Source organism: Onychostoma macrolepis, chromosome 01 (assembly GCF_012432095.1).
Source record: "Onychostoma macrolepis isolate SWU-2019 chromosome 01, ASM1243209v1, whole genome shotgun sequence".
NCBI lineage: Eukaryota > Metazoa > Chordata > Actinopteri > Cypriniformes > Cyprinidae > Onychostoma > Onychostoma macrolepis.
In genome coordinates, this window is record NC_081155.1 from 41,887,819 (window position 1) to 41,909,962 (window position 22,144).

General features: G+C 44.1%; 1 protein-coding gene across 1 annotated transcript; it reads right to left on the reverse strand.

The window, feature by feature from the left end:
- Positions 1–8,612: 8,612 nt before the first annotated feature.
- On the reverse strand, positions 8,613–9,855 carry LOC131546989 (uncharacterized). Its single transcript, XM_058787171.1, has one exon. It carries the CDS (start codon positions 9,833–9,835, stop codon positions 8,840–8,842), a length of 996 nt encoding a protein of 331 aa, XP_058643154.1. The 5' UTR covers positions 9,836–9,855; the 3' UTR covers positions 8,613–8,839.
- Between the last annotated feature and the right edge of the window lie 12,289 nt (positions 9,856–22,144).

The following is a 22,144-nucleotide window of genomic DNA, read 5'->3' on the forward strand; positions in this document are numbered from 1 at the left end:
GGTAAGACATTTACAAAATATCTTCATGAAACATGATCTTTACTTAATAAAGTACAGTGGCATTGATTTGTGGCATAAAAGAAAAATCGATAATTTTGACCCTGTCAGGTGTGAGTGAAAGAGGACTCAGATGCAGAGTAGAGAACGGATAAACTTTATTTCTTGCCACCAAAACACAAAATAACAAAAACAATAATTAACAGCTGCTTAAGGAAGCGGAGATTCCAGAGCTGGCCGGCAGCGTCTGCGGACCATACAAGCTGCTGGATCTCCGTGCTACTAGTCCTGCAGCACAAGGGAACAGAAGGTCAGAGAATTGTACACAGAATACTAGCCAGGACAAAACAATGTACTCACAATGCAGAGCAGGAAAGTAGGGACATACTGTATAAGGGAGTGTGGGAATAAGCGACAGGTAGGGGAGAGTCAGCTCGTGATCCGAGCACTCCCGCTGCACCCTCAGCGCTGACTGCCCAGACCACGAGCTGCTGAACATGACAGGACAACACAGACAGCAAGAGGAGCCGGGAAGCCACCCTGACCCGTGACAGACCCATACAATGTATTTTTGGCTATTGCTAAGACTGGTTTTGTGGTCCAGGGTCACATATTTGTTTAGAACAGTTCTGGGCTGTTTTTGCTTGTAAATAGTGCATGCTCTATTCATATTTGTCTCCCAGTTCAGATAAGATGACTTTTTTTAACTGGAGAAAGCAATATTATGGATAGAGGACTCTTGGTTTAAAGTTAAAAATGTCCTAATGATGGACTTGTTTCTTACAAACATGCAGCTTGTCACTTCACAAGACTTTAATTGATGGACTGGAGTGGTGTGGATATATATATATAAATATAATATAATTTACATTTAATTTAGTTATTTAGCAGACACTTTTATCCAAAGCGACTTACAAATGAGGACAATGGAAGCAATCAAAATCAACAAAAGAGCAATGATACGCAAGTGCTATGACAAGTCTCAGTTAGCTTAATGCAGTACACATGACTTTTTTTCTATTTATTTTTATTATTATATAATAACAGATAAAATAGAAAAAGAATAGAGCAAGCTAATGTTAGAGGCCTTTTTTGTTTTTGTTAATTGTAGGCCTATAATTAAATAAAAATAAATGGATAGAATACAAAAACATTAGAAAAGCTGGTGTTAGTTTTTTTTTATTTTTAAGAGAACAAGCAGTAAATGAATAGAGTGCAAGTCTAAAAGGGACTTTTATTTTAAGAATCAAATTAGAATAGAGAGTGGTACAGTTAGAGGGTCAAATGGAGATGGAAGAGATGTGTTTTTAGCCGATTCTTGAAGATGGCTAAGGACTAAGCTGCTTGGATTGAGTTGGACATGTCATTCCACCAGAAGGGAACATTTAATTTAAAAGTCTGTGAAAGTGATTTTGAGCCTCTTTGGGATGGCACAATAAAGCGACGTTCACTTGCAGAACGCAAGTTTCTAGAGGGCACATAAGTCTGAAGTAATGAAACATCAAAACAAGAAAACATCAATGCCTTGAATTTTATGCGAGCAGCTATTGGCAGCCAGTGCAAATTGATAAACAGAGTTGTGATGTTCATTCTTTTTGGCTCATTAAAAATTAAACTTGCTGCTGCGCTCTGGATTAATTGTAAAGGTTTGATAGAACTATAATAAATATATAAATATTGTGGTTATGTTACAAATGCTGCTGATAGAGCTGAAATAATACATAAAATTTGCTTTACTTCAGTTTAAATGGTGTATTACAGTATGTTGCTGTTCTTCAGTTTCTGACCAACTTATGTTCAAGCTCCCATGGGTGCAGAAAACAGCTTTCACTTCAGCCAAAGGAACTGAACTCTGACTTCCAATGGACTCAGGTCTGCTGTGTGAAAAGGCCCTTATAGTTTTAGGCACAGGTAGAGGTGATCTATAAGGAAAGGAGGTGATGCTATCATCAATCCACATCCAGCATGGGGTTACGTGCTTGCCAGCATGCACAGCGGGCAGTAATTCTCTCCGAGACATCTAGTGCCCTTCTGAAAAGTATTTCATTTTCTAAATCATATGTTGACTGCAGAGCGTAACCGTCTAGACCAGAATCTTTTTTTTTAATGGAAGCATTAGCTATCCGCATGGCTGAGAAACCCCTATTAGTAGCGAGAGTCCAGCACACTTCTTAAGTTGTGAGTAACAAGCAGAGGCAGGAGAGCTTTGGACAAAGTTTCCAGCAACTTTTAATTGACCAACAAAATGCACTGACGCTCCTTCCCAAGATTTCTCACCCTACTGCAAAGACAAAGCTCTAAATCCCAGTAAGAGCGTGTGAAGAGTGAACGACTGGGCAAGAGAGAAAGACGAGATCATAACATCTAACCACGTCCAACAACAACCAATCAATTGGAGTAGATTCGTGTCTATGGGCTCAGGGTTATGATCATTCCTCATGTTCTTTTCAGCTTTATTAGAGTAGGGTTGTGCAAACGCCCTCCAGAATCCCAATGAATCCTGATAAGCACATCACAGCATTTGATTTACTTCCTCATAACAGTTTCTATAGCAACCATTAAATGCCTCCACACTAGGGAATATTAATATTACTTCATTCCATTGGAATCCTTCCCTTAGTTATCAAAAGAGCCGATGGTGCAAATTGCCTTTGTTTGCAGTGTCCATTAATGGGGGCTGTCGTTACTGTTTTTCTTGTAGTGATACTGATGCTCTTTTATGCTGAAATATAAAAAAAAAGGTCACAGGTCTGCTTCCTTGTTTTGTTTCTGGCCAGCGAGGTTTTGGTTCCTTGATCTTTATTGATAAGTTAATTACCGCTTTAAAGATTAACAAATCTGCAGCACGCGATAAGGTTCTGGATCTAATAACACTTGGCAGATTTGTAAAGCTAATTAACTTTCTGGGAGTTTTACTGTACTGTGGTGGATCTGTAGTGCAGTGATGGGATCAGATTGTAATGTAGAGTCCAAAAGTCGAAGACTACACTGAAATTCTGGATTTATTATTATTATTATTATTGTTATTGTTGTTATTATTATTATTTATTTTTTATTTTTTTATTGCCAAACAATACAATTGTCTGGAATTTCTTGGTGAGCTCAAACACAAACACCTTTACATACATACATAAATGAATCCAAACAAACACCTTTACATACATACATTATTCCAACCATTATAAGGAATGAAATACAGATGCATAAGTGGCAGAAAAGTTTAAAACATGGATCATCCTACAATAGGTACTGTTCAAAAAGCATGCAGACGCTTGCCCTAAGTCGTCTGCCTGAGGGTAAAGGAATACAATTTGTCTGTAGAATCTCTAAGAATTGTTAAGCTTTTTTTTATGCAAACGCGCAACATAAATGTCAATGTCAATCAATGGTGGGAAGATCACAACCTATTATATTTGAGGCAGTCCGCACTATATTACGAATCTGACTTTTTTTGTTGAACTGTGGAGCTGCCAAACCACACTATTATTGAGAAAGTCAGCACACTTTCTATGACAGCTCTGTAAACCTGAACATACCAGCTTTAGATACTGCGATTTTTTTGAGCTGTCTTAAGAAATAAAATCTTTGATTAGATTTTTTAATAATGCCTCTTAAGTAATCCTGCCACTTCAAAGATGCAGATATTGTGGTTCCGAGAAACTTAAAACTCTCGACATTTTCAATGACCTGGCCATTAATAGTTAGTGGCATAACAGCATTTTTACCCCGTCGAAAGTCAAACACAATTTCCTTTGTCTTAACAACATTCAATTTCAAATTGTAGGTACAACTCCATTCAGTCAAGTTTGATACCTCGTTTCTATAATCGGTTTCATCATTACCTCTTATCAAACCAATTATTGTAGTATCATCTGCAAATTTAAAAATTTTAACTGATTCACTGTATGAAACACAATCATTAGTGCACATGGAATATAACTGGTGAGAATACTCAACCTTGCGGACCTCCAAAACGTATTGTTCTAGGGCTCAAAATCATGTTGTTAATTTTGACTACCTGTGATCTATTCTGCAGAAAATGTTCTATTCTGCTTTTTTTTGCCACAGGAATAATTATAGCTTCTTTAAAACATGCTGGAACTCTACTCACTCTTGGTGAAAACAGGAGCAAGAGAAAAGGCACCCCATTTTAAAGTTGCAGGTGATATGGTATCAGGGCCAGCTGTCTTCGTAACTTTTATTCTCGCTGTACTATTGTTGTTGCCGCCGCTGCCGCCATGTCGTGGAGATGCCAAGTACTTTGTTTGGCCTTCCAAATGAGTACACAACTAAAAATCAGTGGTTTAGTTGTATTTACAACACTGTTCCAGAACAGTACAACGCAAATATTCGAGTGTGCAGCGCATTTTACGGAGGACTGGTTCCTGAACCTGGGAGAGAGTAGCCTACAATGTGAATACTATGAATGGCCGTGATGTGAACACTATGAAGTGGGGCAATTCCAACGTTGCAAGGACAGACTGGTGCTTCTGACTCACAGCCTGTAAATACGTTTCGATATTTTAAGAATTTTCTACTGACTATTCAAACGCGAGTTTTGACCTGTGTAGAGTAGTGCTTGTTTGGCATTTCTACAATAACAAATGCAGACATGGTGTTATATTTACACGGTGCAATGCATAAAAAGACCGTATGAGTCATTATAATCAGTAATTATGTCCTCACTGAATACAACAAATGCCTTGTTTATAGTGGGTTTTATTGTTTTAGTCTCGCCGCGCCGGGACACGGCATCACAACATGGTAAGGGGCGTAACATTTCGGTCACACGCTTGAGGTATTAGGCCAATCACAACGCACTGGATAGCTTGCCAATCAGAGCACACCTCGGAGCACATGAGCTTTGTAAAAATTGGCGCGTTTCATAAAGGCGGAGCATCAAGGAGCAACAATAATGTACAGTAGTGGAAAATAATATGTTTTTTGAACCTCGAAGTACGTAAACACTTTGCATTACATCAAATGCACAAAGTAATGTTCTTTTTACCAACATCATATGACCCCTTTCACGAGTTCACACTTACATATATTTAGCACGAGTAACGTAATGCGATTTGGCGAGTATGGTAACACGTTGTTGGCGTGTTGTCCTGGGGAAGGGCTCCGAGCTCGGAATTGCCCGAACCCAGAGTATCCCCCCTACTGTGTAGTGAACTTTGGTGATAATGGTGGAGAAGGGGTGGTGGAGGGATGCTGATTAGCCGTCAAATGAAAGGAGGTATGTCAGCTGTATTTGTACCCTTGTGTTGATTAGCCTGATGGCGTACCACTTGTGTCTAATTAGGCTAAGTATCTGACGTGCTCCTCCGAACTTTGTTAATAAAACATCATTTCACGAGTTCACACTTACATATATTTAGCACGAGTAACGTAATGCGTATTTGGCGAGTATGGTAATACGTTGTTGGCGTGCTGTCCTGGGGAAGGGCTCCGAGCTCGGGAATTGCCCGAACCCAGAGTATCCCCCAAAAGCAATTGAGTGTTGGACAGCCGCCAGACTAAGATCCCCCCCAAATACGCAATAGATCTGGCGGTAGCTGGTTCAAGGGTAGCCTGGATGACAGGCCGGGGAGCCTCTGAGCTCTGAGGGAGCGGTTTGGCATGCATGGGTAGGCCCCACCGGCCGCTGGTGTGAACTGCGTGGTTTGGGGCGACCGGTCAGGGAGGGCTCGAACCGAAGCTCAACGGTGTGCTCATCACGTTGGGACGGGTGAGCCCTGCCCGCCGATAGAGGAGCAGCGTCGTTAAGGCCCTGGCCAGGAGGACCCGAGTTGCCTGCAGTGGGATAGATCACGGAGTCGGCGTGACGAGCCCTACTGGCCGTCAGCCCCTGCTGATCAGAGGACAGAGGCGGAGACTTGCCAAGAGAACCCATGAAGCCTCCGACTGGAGCACCTCCATGCCGGACGAGTGGGTCCTATTGGCTTGGCAGATAAAAGAGTTTTGGACGTCCGACAAGGACGCTCGCGACATCCGACGGGAGATCAAGACTCACGGCATCGAATGGATGAGCCTCACTTGCGGGCGGCAAGTACAGGAGCCCACCGGAGACCAGCGTCAACGTCCGACACGAGATCAAGACTACAATGTCGGACGGATAGCCTTGCCGACAGGTAGGGAGAAGAGAAACCCGGAGACTGGGAGGGCCCTCGCAGCATCCGATGGAGATTGAGACTCAGGAGATATCGGACGGGTAGGCCTCGCCAGGCGGGGGAAAAGGTGTGAGGATAGAAGAGACAGGTGGACGGTGTTCGCAGGCGGGCGAGACCCATGGCGGCTGATGGCTAGGCGTCGTCGCCCGTCGAACGGAAAAATAGGTGGGTGGCCGAGACCGACACCGACGCTCTACGGGAGGCCAATACTCACTGAGTCAAACGGGTCAGTCTCGCCGACCGTAGGATGAAACGGAAAGATGTCTGGCTGGGAGGCTCTCGCCGACGCCCGACGGGGGCACAATACCCACTGTGTCAGGCGGGTGGCGTCGCCAGCGTGGGACTTGAAAAGGTAAGTTTGTCTGGCCGTGAATGCGCTCATCGGCGTTCGGCGGGAGATCAAGACTCACTGTGTCGAACAGGTAAAGACGGAAAAGGTTGTGTGGTCGGGACGCTTAGCCGCCATCCAACTGGTGAGCGTGCTCACCTGTTTGAAGGGCCAGCGGCGCTGACGTAGGAGGAAAAAGACGAGGTTGACCGGCCGGGAGGCTCTCGCGACATCCGACGGGAGATCAATACTCGTGAGTCGGATGGTTAAGCCTCGCCGGTGGCGGACTGAAAACTAAGATTGCTTGACCGACCGAGTATGTAGCGTTCGAGGGGGGTTTGATATTGTGGTGCAAGTGGACGGAAAAGGTAAGATTGTCTGGCTGGGAGGCTCTTGCCATCGTCCAACGGGGAGATCAAGACTCACTGTGTTGGACGGGTAAGCCTTGCCCAGCGTAGGACTTGAGAAGGTAAGGTTGTCTGGCCGGGAGTGCTCTCGCCGGCGTCCGTTAAGAGGATCGGGGCTCACTGAGTCGGACGAGTAAGACAGAAAGGTAAAGTTGTGTGGTCGGGAGGCTTCGCCGACATCCGTCTGGAGATGGACACTCGCAGCATGGATGGGTAAGTTTCGCCGGCCGCAGGATGGAAGAAAGGTAAGTGTCTGGCTGGGAGGCTCTCACCGATGTTCGCCAGGAGCTCAGTGCTCGCTGTGTCAGACGGGTAGGCCTTGCCCAGCGAGGGATTTGAAAAGGTAAGTTTGTCTGGCCGTGAATGCGCTCATCGGCGTTCGGCGGGAGATCAAGACTCGCTGTGTCGAACAGGTAAAGACGGAAAAGGTTGTGTGGTCGGGAGGCTCTCGCCGGCATCCGACCGGAGATGAAAACTCACGGTCCGGATGGGTAAGTCTCGCCGGCCACGGGATGGAAAGGTGAGTTTGTCTAGCTGGGAGGCTCTTGCTGACGCCCGACGGGAGCACAATACCCACTGTGTCGGACGGGTAAGCGTCGCCAGCGTGGGACTTGAAAAGGTAAGTTTGTCTGGCCGGGAATGCGCTCACCGGCGTCCGGCGGGAGATCGGGCTCACTGTGTCGGACAGGTAAAGACAGAAAGGTAAAGTTAGGTGGCCGGGAGGCACTCGCCGTCATCTGACTGGAGATGGAAGCTCGCAGCCTGGTTGGGTGAGACTCTCCGGCCGCAGGGTGGAAAAGGTAAGTTGTCTAGCTGGGAGGCTCTGCCAGTGTTCAACAAGCTGTGAAGATTCACGGTGTCAGATAGGTGGGCCTCGCCAAGCGTGGACTTGAAAAGGTAAGTTCTTTAAAAATGTCTGGAAGGCTCGTACCAATTTATGTGAAAATTTTTTTTTTTTTTTTTTTTTTTTATATTACCCGATTAGCATCTGGTGGGCTGATTTAATGTGGAACTGGTTTATTCTGATATAGCTTTGGAAAGCTTCTGAAGACCATCTTCCTAGGGTTTGGATCTGTTGTTTGGTGAGGCCTTTCTGGGCTGCTGATGTTGCTGCCCCGATGCGAAAGGAATGGCTGGAAAAATTTTTTGCTGAAATGCCTGCCGATAGCAGGACTGATTTAAGATGTTTTGGAACCAGAAGCGACTGGCAGGTTTTTGGCCTCGTCTAAGAATAGAGGTTCGAGAGGATTTGGCCTGGGAAATCCTAGAGCAGAGGTACTCGAGGACAGCTTGGTAGGGTTGGATGGGAGAAGAGATTGAAGATGTAAATGAAATGACCTCTCTTAACTTGATCGGTTTTACTTTGTTTGATCCGAAAAGAAATGGTTTCGCTATCAAGAATTGTTAGGTCTGAGATGGTGGGGTTGATGACCGGATCGAATTTAGAGGAGATGGTTAGCTCTGAGCATCTCAAAACCCGAAGAAGGCTAAAATGAACATGGCATCGAGTGTCCGGGCGGTATTATGGGGCTGGTAATTTGTGCGGAGGGAGTGGATACATTTGGTGAGGATGTCTAATGTAATGGGTAGTCTCGAATCGGGACGAGTCGGCCGGGATCGTTGATTCCTCTGATCAACATGGAGGTTTGAGAATTGCTAATTTCGGTGAGGGAGCGCCGTACATGAGTTTATGAAAAATTGGATGCCGCTTATGTAACTTTTGATGGAATTGATTTGGAGGCCTTTGATGCTGTTGAGAAAAGAGATAAATGAGGTTATTGAGAGTAGAGAAAAATCTGGAAATGGCATGTTGTAAGAGAGGTGGAATGACTTAAAGCATCTCCATGCTGTTACGTATGATTGGAGTGTTCTGGGAGAGACAGCCTGGAGGATGGTGTCGAGTGAATCTTCAAGGAGAGGTTTTAATGGGTGGTTTACGGAAATATTAATTCTGAATATGGAGGTACTGGGGTTGGATTTTGGTCCGCCTCTGGAGCCAGCATCCTGAATTTCTGAAACAGAAAGCGAGACAGAGAGTCAGCAATTTTATTTTCTGAACCTGCGACATGTTTGGCGATTATTATGAATTGGTCGCATGCCGAGATCCATATTAATCGTCTTAGGAAGGGCGTGAGGGCGGTAGAATGGGAACGGCCTTTGTTGATGCACTGAACAACTGCTTCGTTGTCACAGTGCACTAAGATGCATTTTGAGGCCCATTCGTTTCCCCATAAGTAAGCTGCTACCACGAGGGGGTAAAGCTCAAAAAGAGCTGAGGACGGTAGCGAACCTTGCAGCTGGGAAGGCCATGGAGACGCGAACCAGCGACCTTGGTAAAATCCTCCGAAACCGATTGAAGGGGCCGCGTCTGTAAAAAGTTTGATGTCGATGGGAGACGAAACGAGGTTGTTATAGAAGAGGGAAAGGCCGTTCCATTGTTTGAGGAACGTTATCCATAACCTAAGTTCGTCGCGGCATTCTCGGGATAGGGAAATTAGGTCCTCGAGCGCATGGACTGACGAAGCGAGTAAGAGGAGATGTGAGATGAAGGGACGGCCTTGGGGAATGATGCGCATGGCAAAATTTAAATGCCCGAGCAATGACAGGAGTTCGCGTTTGGAACAGTGAGAGCTGTCAATGAGGGTAGAGGAGACGAGGATTATCCTGTCGATTTTCTCCTTAGGCAGAGAGACCTGGAATTTGATTGAGTCTAGATTAATGCCGAGAAATTCGATGGATGTAGCTGGGCCCAAGGTTTTTTCCTGGGCAATGGGGATCCCAAGCTCGGAAAAAACCTTTTGGACTGTGAGGATGTGGGCAGCTGGGATGGCGTTTGGAGGCGAAATGATTAAAAAATCGTCTAGGAGATGGATGAGATGGGGAATGGCGTAATTGTTTGACAGAATCCAGCAGACGGCTTCTGAAAGCATGTCGAAGATTTTGGGCTACTTTTGCAACCGAAGGTGAGGCGGACGGCGAAATAAAATTTCTCTAACCATCGTATCCCGAATAAATGCCATGAATCCGGGTGGATAGGCATCACTTTGAAAGCAGAAGTGATGTCTATTTTGGCGAGCCAGGCTCCTCGGCCCGCAATTTTAATCAATTCGACTGCCTGCTCTATGTCATGGTACCTGAGCGAAAACTCTTCGAGGAATCGGGCTATTAATGCTTGGAGTGGTGGAATTGTGGGGAGATGACAGGTCGATGATTAATCGTTTTTACCGAAAATTTTCTTGTAGCTACACCAATGGGGCTGACGCGAAAGATTTTGAAGGGGGTTTGTGAAAGGTCCGATCATGAAGCCTGATTTGACTTCCTTCCCGATGAGGTCGTCTACGGTGTCAGGCTCGGCATGGGCGGATTGGAGATTGTTGCAGATAAAATTTTGGGAAAGCGCGCATACGACGCCGGGATTGAAACCGTGACTGAGGCCGGACAGGAGATATTTACAGAACTCTTTATCTGGATGGCTGGTGAGTTCGATGGCCAGACGAGAAATGTTCACGGGAGTCGATAAATAATTTTTTGATTTTTTATTCACAGCTTTAGACACAGGGCATGTGACACGAGCGTGGGCTCCACCGCAGAAACTGCACATATGTAGGTAACGGCATCGCTGTCTGATGCATTTTCGATTATTAAAAGCGAAGCATGGCTGCCTGTTGTCCGCGGCGTATGAAGCTGATTGTTCCTGGTCTGAGAATAGCGCTGTTGCTGATCTTGGGACGTAGCTGGTGGATTTTGTGGAGGTGGGTTCTGGGCATGGAGTAGCCGACGGATTGATCCGTGGGCAATTCGTGGTGGAATGAGCGACCGACCTGCACACGGCGCACGAAATGTTCCTACATCCTAGAAACACCCTGTTGTGGAGATCTAGGTCGAGAGCGCCCCAGTAGGGGCATTGGTTCCACTGCGCAACTCGGACGGGCGCATTTTGCGAAAACAGTTTGTGATAGGTGAAAAATGCCCTCCTCCGTGGGACAACGCGAGTTCGGCTATGATGGCCAGGTAGTCATTAAGCTCGCGTCGCCTGTGAGGAAGACTGAGCATATGATCTCCGTGAATCGACTGAAAGCTATTGCAAATTCGGGAAAAGAGAGTATACGGGATGAGAGGGATTGGGGTTTTCAGCGTGACTGAAAAGTCCCGCAATCTATTGTCGATTGGAATCGGAAGTTGGCAGGAGGGAAAGGAGTAAAGGGAGATCGGCGTCTGCACCTGCTAAAATCTGTGCTCGGATGTTGTGAGCTACTTGTGGGGGTTCCGTGGCGATGGCGTTTGGGGGACAGGCATGGGTGTGGCGGTGAAGAGTGAGTATGATGGTTTCGCTTGGAGGAGAGCGTTGTAGGGGCTGGAGGCGGAGCTGTGTTTGGCAGCTCGTGCGGCCAAGCGTTTGCCTGGGCTGCGATCCCTGAGCTGGAAGGAGTAGGCTGTGGGACTGAATGGGGAGGCCACAGCGGCCAAGCGCTGCTTGAGCTGTAATCCCCGGGCCGAAGGGGGCGGGCTGCGGGGCTGAATGCGGCTGCCCGTGCGGCCAAACACGTGCTTGGGCTGCGGGCCCTGAGCTGAGAGAGGCCGGTGGCGGGGCTGTGTAAGCCGGCCATTGCGGCCAAGCGCTTGCTTGGACTGAGGGCTCTGCGCTGAGAGAGGTGGGCATCGGGGCCGAGACTGGTGGCGGAGGCGGCCAGACGCCCGCTTGAGTGGTGGGCCTCGGTATCGCTGAGGAGGGAGCCGCGACGGAAAGCTGGGCCGCCGCCGGAACCTCGCCGGGCCTTGCATCAACCGAATCCGGGGCACGGCCTTGGCTTGCTGATGGCCTAGTGCCGTTGTTTGATGTTCTTCGGGAGCTAATCTTGGAGCTGGAAGAAGGTGGGGAGTCCGGCGTGACCGTAAGTTTACTGCAATGTTTAACAGCCTTTTGGGTTGGGGTGGTTTTAGGAGAGAGATTACTTGGTTTGAGGTTCTTGTATAAATCATATAATTCCGCTTTGGTGAACTTGCGTGGGGCCTGGATGTCGGAGTTGGTCAGTGCCTGCCTCAGACTTGCCACTGTCCATTTTTCTATAGGTGGAAATGCTGGCCTAGTAGACCGATAGGAAGACGCCGGGGAATCGGCTGGGGTTCTCGCCGGAGAAGGCGAGTGTGTGCCTGGGCGTTTTGGAAGGCGAGTGGCTGAACGAGTCGAAGGCCGCCATGAGAAGGAGCCTGGGGCTCGATTGCATTGCTTGGCAGGGAAGTAGTGGTCCTGGAGCCGGTTGGCTGTGGTGATGCGGCCGGGGGAGAGATGGAGTCATCTCCTGACGAGGAATATCCACTGTGAGACATTGTGAACACAACAGACGGGTGAACCAGATGCTGATTAGCCGTCAAATGAAAGGAGGTATGTCAGCTGTATTTGTACCCTTGTGTTGATTAGCCTGATGGCGTACCACTTGTGTCTAATTAGGCTAAGTATCTGACGTGCTCCTCCCGAACTTTGTTAATAAAACATCATTTAAATTCATTGGGCAATGTACAGGTTAATCTCAGAAAATTAGAATATCGTGAAGGTTTTTTTTGTAACTTATTTCAAAAAGTGAAACTTTCATGTATTCTAGATTCATTACATGTAAAGTAAACATTTCAAAAGTTTTTTTTTGTTTTAATTTTGATGATTAGAGCTTACAGCTCATGAAAGTCAAAAATCCAGTATCTCAAAATATTAAAATATTTACATTTGAGTTTAATTAAATGACCATCCCAACACTATAAATTCTGTGTATCCCTTGTTCTTTGAAACCACAATAATGGGGAAGAACTCTGACTTGGCAATGGTCCAGAAGATAATTACTGACACCCTCCACAAAGAAGGTAAGTCACAGAAGGTCATTACTGAAAGGGATGGCTGTTCACAGAGTGCTGTCTCAAAGCATATTAAATGCAAAGTTGACTGGAAGGAAGTAAATGGGTAGGAAAGGGTGCACAAGCAACAGGGATGACTGCAAGCTTGAGAATACTGTCAAGCAAAGCCGAGTCAAACACTTGGGAGAACTTCACAAGGAGTGGACTGAAGCTGGAGTCAGTGCATCAAGAGTCACCACGCTCAGACGTCTTCAGGAAAAGGAAGCATCTTACCTGGGCTAAGGAGAAAAAGAAATGGACTCTTGCTCAGTGGTCCAAAGTCCTCTTTTCAGATAAAAGTACATTTTGCATTTATTTTGGAAATCAAGGTCTGGAGTCTGGAGGAAGACTGGAGAGGCACATAATCCAAGCTTCTTGACGTCCAGTGTGAAGTTTCCGAAGTCAGTGATGATTTGGGGTGCCGTGACGTCTGCTGGTGATTGGCCATTGTGTCTTATCAAGTCCAAAGTCAATGCAGCCATCTACCAGGAGATTTTGGAGCACTTTATGCTTCCATCTACTGACAAGCTTTATGGAGATGCTGATTTCCTTTTCCAGCAGGACTTTAGTACCTGCCCACAGTGCCAAAACCACTTCAAAGTGGTTTGCTGACCATGATATCACTGTGCTTGATAGGCTAGCCAACAAGCCTGACCTGAACCCCATATGGAATCTATGGGATATTTTCAAGAGAAAGATGAGAAACAGTCAATTCAACAGTACAGACGAGCTGAAGGCTCAATAGTGCCTCAGCAGTGCCACAGGCTGATCGCTTCCATGTCACACCTCACTGATGCTGTAATTTGTGCTAAAGGAGCCCTGACTAAGTATTGAGTGCATAAATGAGCATACTTTAAAGAACTTGAGCTTTTCTGTTTTGCAAATCCTTTTTTATTTTTTATATTGATCTTAGGAAAATTCTAATATTTTGAGATACTGGATTTTTGACTTTCATGAGCTGCAAGATCTAATCATCAAAATAAAAATAAAAATAAAAAACTTTTTCACAATATTTTAATTTTTTGAGATGCACCTGTAATGTCATCAGAGATGACTGGGGCTTTTCTCTTATAACCTGTAATCCGCTCAAGACATTATTATTATTATTATCAATTATTTAAATGTTACAAATTTAAATATAGGAAACTGATTATGTAAAATTCTTATGTATACTTTATTAAATGGCATTTATGCAGGTTTTCTCAGGTTTTAAAGATAGTTTCATTTTTGTTTTGTTTATATTGGTATCTGGTCTGTTTGACACACATTTAAATTAATATACAGTATTGTTACAAAGTTTGGGGTTCGTAGGAATTTTGTTATGATTTTGAGAGAAGTCTCTTATGCTTACAAGGCTGAATATATTTGATAAAAAATAAGTGTCACATGATCCTTCAGAAGTCATTCTAATATGCTGTTCCCCTTCAGGAACTCGAGCTGCGTCGGAAAATGCTATGTGAACGCCTTCAGTGAGACCACGCTCTGAATCACATGTGTAATCAGTCCAATCGATGGGCGGGACGTCACGGGTGGAGTGACGTAGCGACCAGGTCTTAAGCTAAAAAGCGTGTGCGGTGCAACTTTTTGGTTTTCCCTTTTTATAAATTTGTTAATTTAGTCAAAATGTTCAGGAAGTGCTGCCATTCAAGTTATTTCATGTGTAAGCGCGAGGATAGACCTGATGTAATTTCCGGTAACTCGCTCTCTTTCGCGGGATGTCATGGCGATGAGAGGTGTGTTTTTATCAGCTCTTCAGAAAAGAGCTTAACTATTGTTAATTACTCATTGTTCATGGAATTTCTGTGTGAAATGTGTTTGTTTGTTACCCTTTCTTTATTGAAAGATCAGTAATTGAACGTTGTAAGATTATGTTTATTCAGAGTATGAATTCGTGTAACGGCCGCCATTACACGAGCGTTATGCTACTGAGTTTCGTTATTTAATGATGCATTTTTTTTGGTAAAATAGTTTAAAAGTTTCATCTGTGTAATGAGTTATAAATTTATGATCGATTGAAGTTATATCTGTTTACTTTTAATGATTCATGAGAAGTTTGAATGCATTTCCTGTTAAATTAATATATTTTGAAAAACTATTAGAATGATTGACAGGCACGGCTAGACCTGAGATTCTCCTTTTTCTGTCTGATGGTGTCTGTTATGTTTTAATGCAGGTATGTAAATGGATCATTATAGTATTGTATTGTTTTTCTGTATTTCCCTTTTTCTTAGCATTATATTATCTTTTACTACGGTGCCGTTGTATGCTTGAATCTGATTGGCTGCCGAGCATTCTGAGGTGTGCAATTATTTTCAGGGAAACGCACAGCGAATGTAGTTCCAGGCAGCTCTTGACCGTATTACATGAGCATATCACTTCGCCAAATGATTTTTGTTATTTCAAAGGTCTTGCAACAGCAAAATAACCAAGACCCACAATGGCACTGGCCAAACAAATAAATATAGTAAACAATATGATAAAAACGACAGATCATGTCCATGTTTTTGCCACAAAATTACGCTTTATTATGTACGGAAAGCACATACTCTATCTCTCCCGCTCTCTCTCCCTCACAGACCGCACACACATAACAGTTATAGTTTGCACACACACTAACATACATTGCGCTAATGTTGTTAGCGCTACTCTGACGATTTTATCAGTAAACAACTTAAAAACTTGAAATATATCATCTGATCGATGTCTTGAGGTGTGGCAACTGTAGTATAAGCGGAATAATTGACTTCGGCCCGTTGAATTCCGCTTCGCGTCGTGACCACATCACCACCTCGGGTGTGCATTATTTTTCTAATAATCCAACGGCCCGTCGTCAATTATTCCTTACATAGTTCTTGTCAATGTATAATGCACTCGGTCTCTTTCGCGGGATGTCATGGCAATGAGAGGCACGGCTAGACCTGAGAATCTGAGAAGCCGAAAGTAAACCACATGACAACTGCATCATCGTGTGGAGTCTCTTTTATCAACAACACACACAACGCAGAAACAAACCCACTACACAAGCATACCAGAAACATATAAAGGTCCAGTATGTCTAAAGCCGAGGCTAATGCCGAGTTCACACTGCATGATTTTCAAAGTCATCGGATCACCGTTGTTTTCACACTGCACGACTATCTGGGGTAGCATTCAGTCACTGCTGTGTTCACATTGCACGATAGATCAGCGACAGGAGGTTACACACTACATGACTTTACAACAGAAAGAATCGCCGACAACTCTGTCTGCTCCGCAAACTACATCCAAGCGCACGCGAGAAGTGATAAGGTAATAATGCAAGATCACGCTGATATTACAGTCTATAAGTCCACTCTGAACACACAATAATTAACAAAGATGACTTGTTAACAAATACTTCTGCTGGGAAATTTTTATATACACAAATCTAAGTAGCCTACTTGAAAGTGAAACCAACATGATGTGCATTTTATAATGAGTTTATTTCTTATAGCCTATAAAAGCCCTCAAAGTGATGAAAAAAAAAAAAAATGCAATAAACCTCTTGTCCTTTATAGAATAATATTATTTACAGGAAAAACCTTAGCCCCTTCTTCATCTTCATGTAGCTTACCTGTTCTGTATATTCTAATGTAAAAATGTAGGCACGTTGTTTGTAAATGGCTCGCTTTGTAAAAAAAAAAAAAAAAAAAAAAAACTTCCCGTTGCCCTGTATCTTGCTCTCTCATTGGCTGTAGGTCATCGCTGATGTATTTTTTCAGTCAGAACTCATTCACACAGCATGATTTTGAATCGCAGACAACTCCAGTTATTTAGCATGCCAAATATTTCACATGCATTGGTGAGGCATCGGCGATTTCCTCAATCACATCTTTGATAATTCACACTGCGTGATTGTCACTCGCATGAATTTATCAAAACATGTCGATTTATCAAAACATGTCGGCGAGTGAAAAATCGGGCTAAAATCGTGCAGTGTGAACTTGGCATAAGACAAAGAATAAGGGCGAAAGCAGGTCATGTTATGGACTGTGTGTTCTCCCTGCCCATGCTACACACAGTTTGTGTGTGGTCTGCTTGGGAGCGAAGCACGCATAGTCTATTGAGGGAGCCGACTGCCCACATTGCGAGCGGCTTCCCCTGCATACGCTTCGCTCCCGGAAGGCTCTCTTTGATGAGGGACCCTTCACCAGCGAGGTATTGAGGTCGTGGTCGAGACCTTTCTTGGCCCGCTTCTTCATTCCTGCCTGCGACTACTATGGCAATGCGGCGGGTTGAGTGAGTGTGGTTACAGAGCGATGCCCCGGGTAGAGCAAATGCTTGCGAGCTCTCTGCCCCCCGGCACAGCATCGTCTCTGAAGGCTCCGGTCTTTCCCTTCAAGCCACTGCGGGTCAGGCTGGTGCATGTCTGCACACTATGGCAGTGTTACAGGCGTACCAAGCCGACCTGCTTAAAGAGGTAGATGAAGGCGAGAAGTCAAATCAGATGACATTTCTAAATTGAGGAGAACCGCTGATCTATCTCTCCGCGCCACCAAGGAGACCGCCCGTGCCATTGGACAGTCCATGGCATCTCTGGTGATAGCGGAGAGGCATCTTTGGTTGACCCTGTCTGACATGAAAGAGAAGGACAGGGTATTCCTCGTGGACACCCCGCTTGTGCCTTCTGGTCTGTTTGGCGACGTCATCAATTCCGTTTCAGCGGTTTCTCACTCGCCGTTCTCTAGCGCAGGGGGCTGCCGGGTGGGAGCAGCCCCAGCCGTGTACCAGCTCCTCATATCGGGAGGTTCAAAAACAGAGCGTTGCCTCTCGTGCTCCCCCGCAACGGGACTGAGATTGGCGACACTCTAGGTCAGGGGCTTCTAAGGCGTGGCCCGATCTGAGGTTTGTGCTTCAGTCTAGGAAGCCCTCGACGAAGTGGTCCTGATAACCGTGGCCCAGGACTGCTGAAGGCGGCTCCTACTGGGGAAGAGGGGGGTGCACCACATTACACGGTGTCCATCTCTCCTCAGTGCCCTCAGGAGATCGATCTGCCAACCCTGCCACCGACGATGCTTCAGGGTGCAGCGGTCTCCAGCGAGTGCATATCTCAGTCTCTTCCCCCCGGGAACATAGCGGAACTGAGAGCCTCGCCACCCCTTCGGGGGTCTCTAGAGCAGCTAGTTTGATGCTCACTATCCACTGTCCAAGGACTGGTTTGTCACGATAGATCTAAAAGACGCTTACTTCCATGTCTCCATCCCTTCCACTCACAGGAAGTTCCTGAGGTTTGCTTTCAGGGGCGAAGCTTACCAATATCGAGTTCTTCCCTTCAGCCTATCACTCTCACCCCGCACTTTCACGAAGTGTGTGGATGCTGCTCTGGCTTCTCTGTGACTCCAGGGCTTCCACATACTCAATTACATCGACGATTAGTTGATTTTAGCTCAGTTAGAGCAGATGGCGGTTCGGCATCGAGATGTCGTTCTCGCTCCATATGAAAGAGTTGGGGTTAAGACTAAATGCCAAGAAAAGTGTGCTGTCACCATTACAGAGGACCACTTATTTGGGCATGGTGTGGAATTCGACCACGATGCAGGCATGTCTGTCTCCTGCTCGGATCAAGTCGATCTTCACTGCAGTCGCGAGAGAACTCAGAGCTTCAGGATCTCAGAACAGCTCTTTGTCTGTTATGGAGGACAGCAGAAGGGGAAGGCTGTCTCCAAGCAGAGGATGGCCCACTGGATAGTGAATGCCATCACCTTGGCCTACGGAGCACAAGGTGTGCCCTGCCCGCTCAGGTTGCCTGCTCATTCCACTAGGGGGGGTCGCATCAAGCACAGTATGCTGATTAGAGCCGTGTTTCCCCTGGCAGACCACATTCTGCCCTCTCTAATGATACAGCCTAAGCCATCTCAGAGACTTCCATGTCCTACTGTTTGGGTTGCTCAAGGAACAACAGTAGTTGACCTTCTCTGTGTAGAGCCCGGTCCTATCGTCTACCTTATAGGAAGGATCAGGAGGCCTACACAGGGGCAACTCCTGTGGCGCTTTGGTAGGGATCCCAATTTTGGTAAAAAGGGAACGTCGCCACAGTCGCTGTACCACCGCTGAGCTGCCGGGTCACTGGCGCAGCTCCTCAGCAAAAGCATGAATTAATGCAGTGCACCTGCTGCCTCTTATACTCAAGCTGTGATCAGCGGCAGCTGGATGCAATAATCTCATGCCAATGTCCATTGGCTCGTTTAGTTACACTCGAAGTGGATTGGTCTCTCTGGCGAGATCTCAATTTCGTCGTTCATCCGACGTGACGTCTCCGTTCCCTCCTTCAGGGAACGAGGGTTACATACGTAACAGAGATGTTACATACGTAACCTGGGACGATGTCCTGCTCAATAAACATTTATATCATCAGTGTTAAAAAACAGCATTTATTTGAAATAGAAATCTTGTGTAACATTAGGAATATATTTGCTGTCGCTTTTGATCAATTTAATGCATCCTTCCTGAATAAAAGTATTAATTTATTTTACAAATAAATTAAAAAAAATAAATAAATCTGGATCAGAAATCATACATTTCTAAAATTATGTGAAAATAATTTAACTATTAGTTACTATTATAATAATATACCTGTACATACAACTGTCTATTGTTATATACCTGTATATACAATTGTCAATTTGTATATTTTTATTCCTTATTTACTTGTTCTGTTTTTAATTCTTCTTTTTATTATCTGTGTTTTTTGTTCTGTCACTGTCATTCTGTTGCACTGTGGAAGCTTCTGTCACGAAAACAAATTCCTCGTATGTGAAAACATACCTGACAATTAATGCTCATTCTGATTCTGATTCTAAATGATCTCAAATAATGTATAGGAAACTTTGGTTAATGTTTGATCAATTCCACATTTTGCACAATTATCATGAATTAAAATACTGTTCTGATCAACTAAAATGATATGCTATTTTAGTCAGAGTAAAATTGACTTAAATGATGAAATATTGAATAATTTTAATTAGAAAGAAAGAAATAGATAGATAGATAGATAGATAGAAAAACATGATTATGTAATAAACTTTGTACGGAATTTCAAAAACCTCATGTTCGCTCATGATGTCAAGTTTTGGAAACCCACTATATGTAGTTTGATTATTGTTTCCTAGATCATGATATTTGCATGTTACTGCAAGATTGTATTACCATCATGTCATGATAATAAGCAACATGAAAGCATTTTGTAAATAGCCACACATTCTAGAATACTCTCTCTCTCACATTGCATATTTTCAAATGCTCAACATACTCGATGGAGTCCTGACACATCCTCCCCTGGTTATTTTACATTTTATTTGGGTATTAAGGCATATGAAATATGCTAACTGGACTAAGACTCCCTCCCTATTGGGATGCGTCTCCACCCACTACTGTGTTTAATGGGCTCGCTCCCTGACACACTGTTAACCGCCCTGCATAATGTCACACCTGCGGGCATAACAGAAGCGCAGACTTACTCCATTATTGCTGGCAGGTGGAATACCATATCTGCAGGAATTTGTTAGAGCTGTGCACTAATGCTTGACTTCACGGGCTGATGTGAACGGGATTGAAACACGTTTCAAGGTTAGCTTTAAAGAATAATGATGAGTCAAGTTTAGACTGAAAAATTTAAGAGGTATGGAGTGTGAGGAGATATTAAACGGCACATCGTGCACTTTTGTTCTTTATTACTTTTGAGACTAATATGCGTCAGAGCTGATTGTATCACATAAAGTTGATATCAGTGTCAGAAGCAGTGAAATATTTAAGAAGTGTTGGTAGGAGCATCAGTGGATTGAAATGCAGCATGTATGTAAGTGCCATTTATGCACTCAGTTTGATGAGTCTGTTTTATTTATTGGATGAGTCGCTCTATACACTACATCACAACATATCACAATCCATGTGATGCCCTTTAGTCTTCGGTTCCCTTTAGCAGCACAGTTTGTAGCCAAGTTAGCACTGAATGACAATGCCATGACCCCTGACTTTGTGCATAGTAGCCATAGTTGAACTATGGTATGTGTAGTAAGTACAGAATGTATGGATGTGTTTGTGCATATGTGTATATAATAATAAATTATATAGCCTTTTTTTTTTGTTATTTAATTTTTTTAAATCATTTTATTATTTAATTTGTTATTAAAAAAAACACTTGCTATGTGTACTGCATTAGACTGTCTGGGACATCTTCAGCACTTATATATTGTTGATCCCTTTTTTTATTGCTTCTATTGTCTCATTTTTAGGTCGCTTTGGATAAAAACATCTGCTAAATGATTACATGTAAATGGAAATATAACTGTATCTTGCTAGTATAGATTGAATTCATCAAGACTAGAATTTTTAACGACTACAATAAAAACATTGTATTGTGTAACAAAATAGCACATATTATTATATGTTAACTGATCCATGTGTAAATTGTCTGTAGCAACTGAGTTTAAGATGTAAAGTACCTGTTATGGGGCAAACGAGATGTGAGACGTGCAGATACATTTTCAAGCTTTATTCCAAGACATGATCACAAAAAGGCAAGAGTCAAACAATGGCAAACAGCTATAACACAGGCAAGACAAAGTGTAATCTTCGATCGGCAAACAATATCCAGAGGGTTCGAAAAGAGGGGTAGTCCAATAACAAGCAATAGTCCAGGCGAGGTGCAAACACAGTCCAAAACAGCAAGGCAAAGGGTAAATCCAAGACACACAGGCAAGAATCAGGTAACAGGCAACACAAGGCAAGACTAGACTTAAACTAGCCCTGCGTCTCAATGTTCATAATATCCATCCTAAATAGTATGTGAGATTACAATAAGTGTGTCCCAAAACATAGTATGTTAAAAAGAGAATGCCAAAAGTCCCCGGATGGTCTACTATTTCAGGTCGATTTTTGAAGTGTGGATCCGTGCACACTCTAATGGCTAAAATTGCCCACAATCCATTGCGCTTTGGCGACGGATTCGGTCCAAAACTACAAACACAAATAAAAGGTGTTAAAAAACTACAAACATGGCGGATGCACGCGGTCGCTGGTTAGGTAGAGAGGTTTACAAAAAGAGGTTTGAGTTACTAATAATCAACATTAACCTGGGGAAATATATATATATATATATATATATATATATATATATATATATATATATTTATTGTTATCCGTGTTATATTCATCTGCAACAGCAATGTGAACTTTTATAAATATCCATTTGGTTGTTAACTTTTAAATGCATCATTATGCAGAAAATATGAGCAGAGTTCTCTGCATGACAGACTCGCCACTGGCAGATCAACAAGCTACTACTTTCTCTCCAATCCGGTAGGAAGGTAAATTAAATGAAATGTGGAGGATGTTAACTG

Excerpts from the sequence above, each read along its gene's own strand:
- LOC131546989 (XM_058787171.1), bottom strand. The coding sequence starts at position 9,835 with ATGCTTTCAGAAGCCGTCTGCTGGATTCTGTCAAACAATTACGCCATT.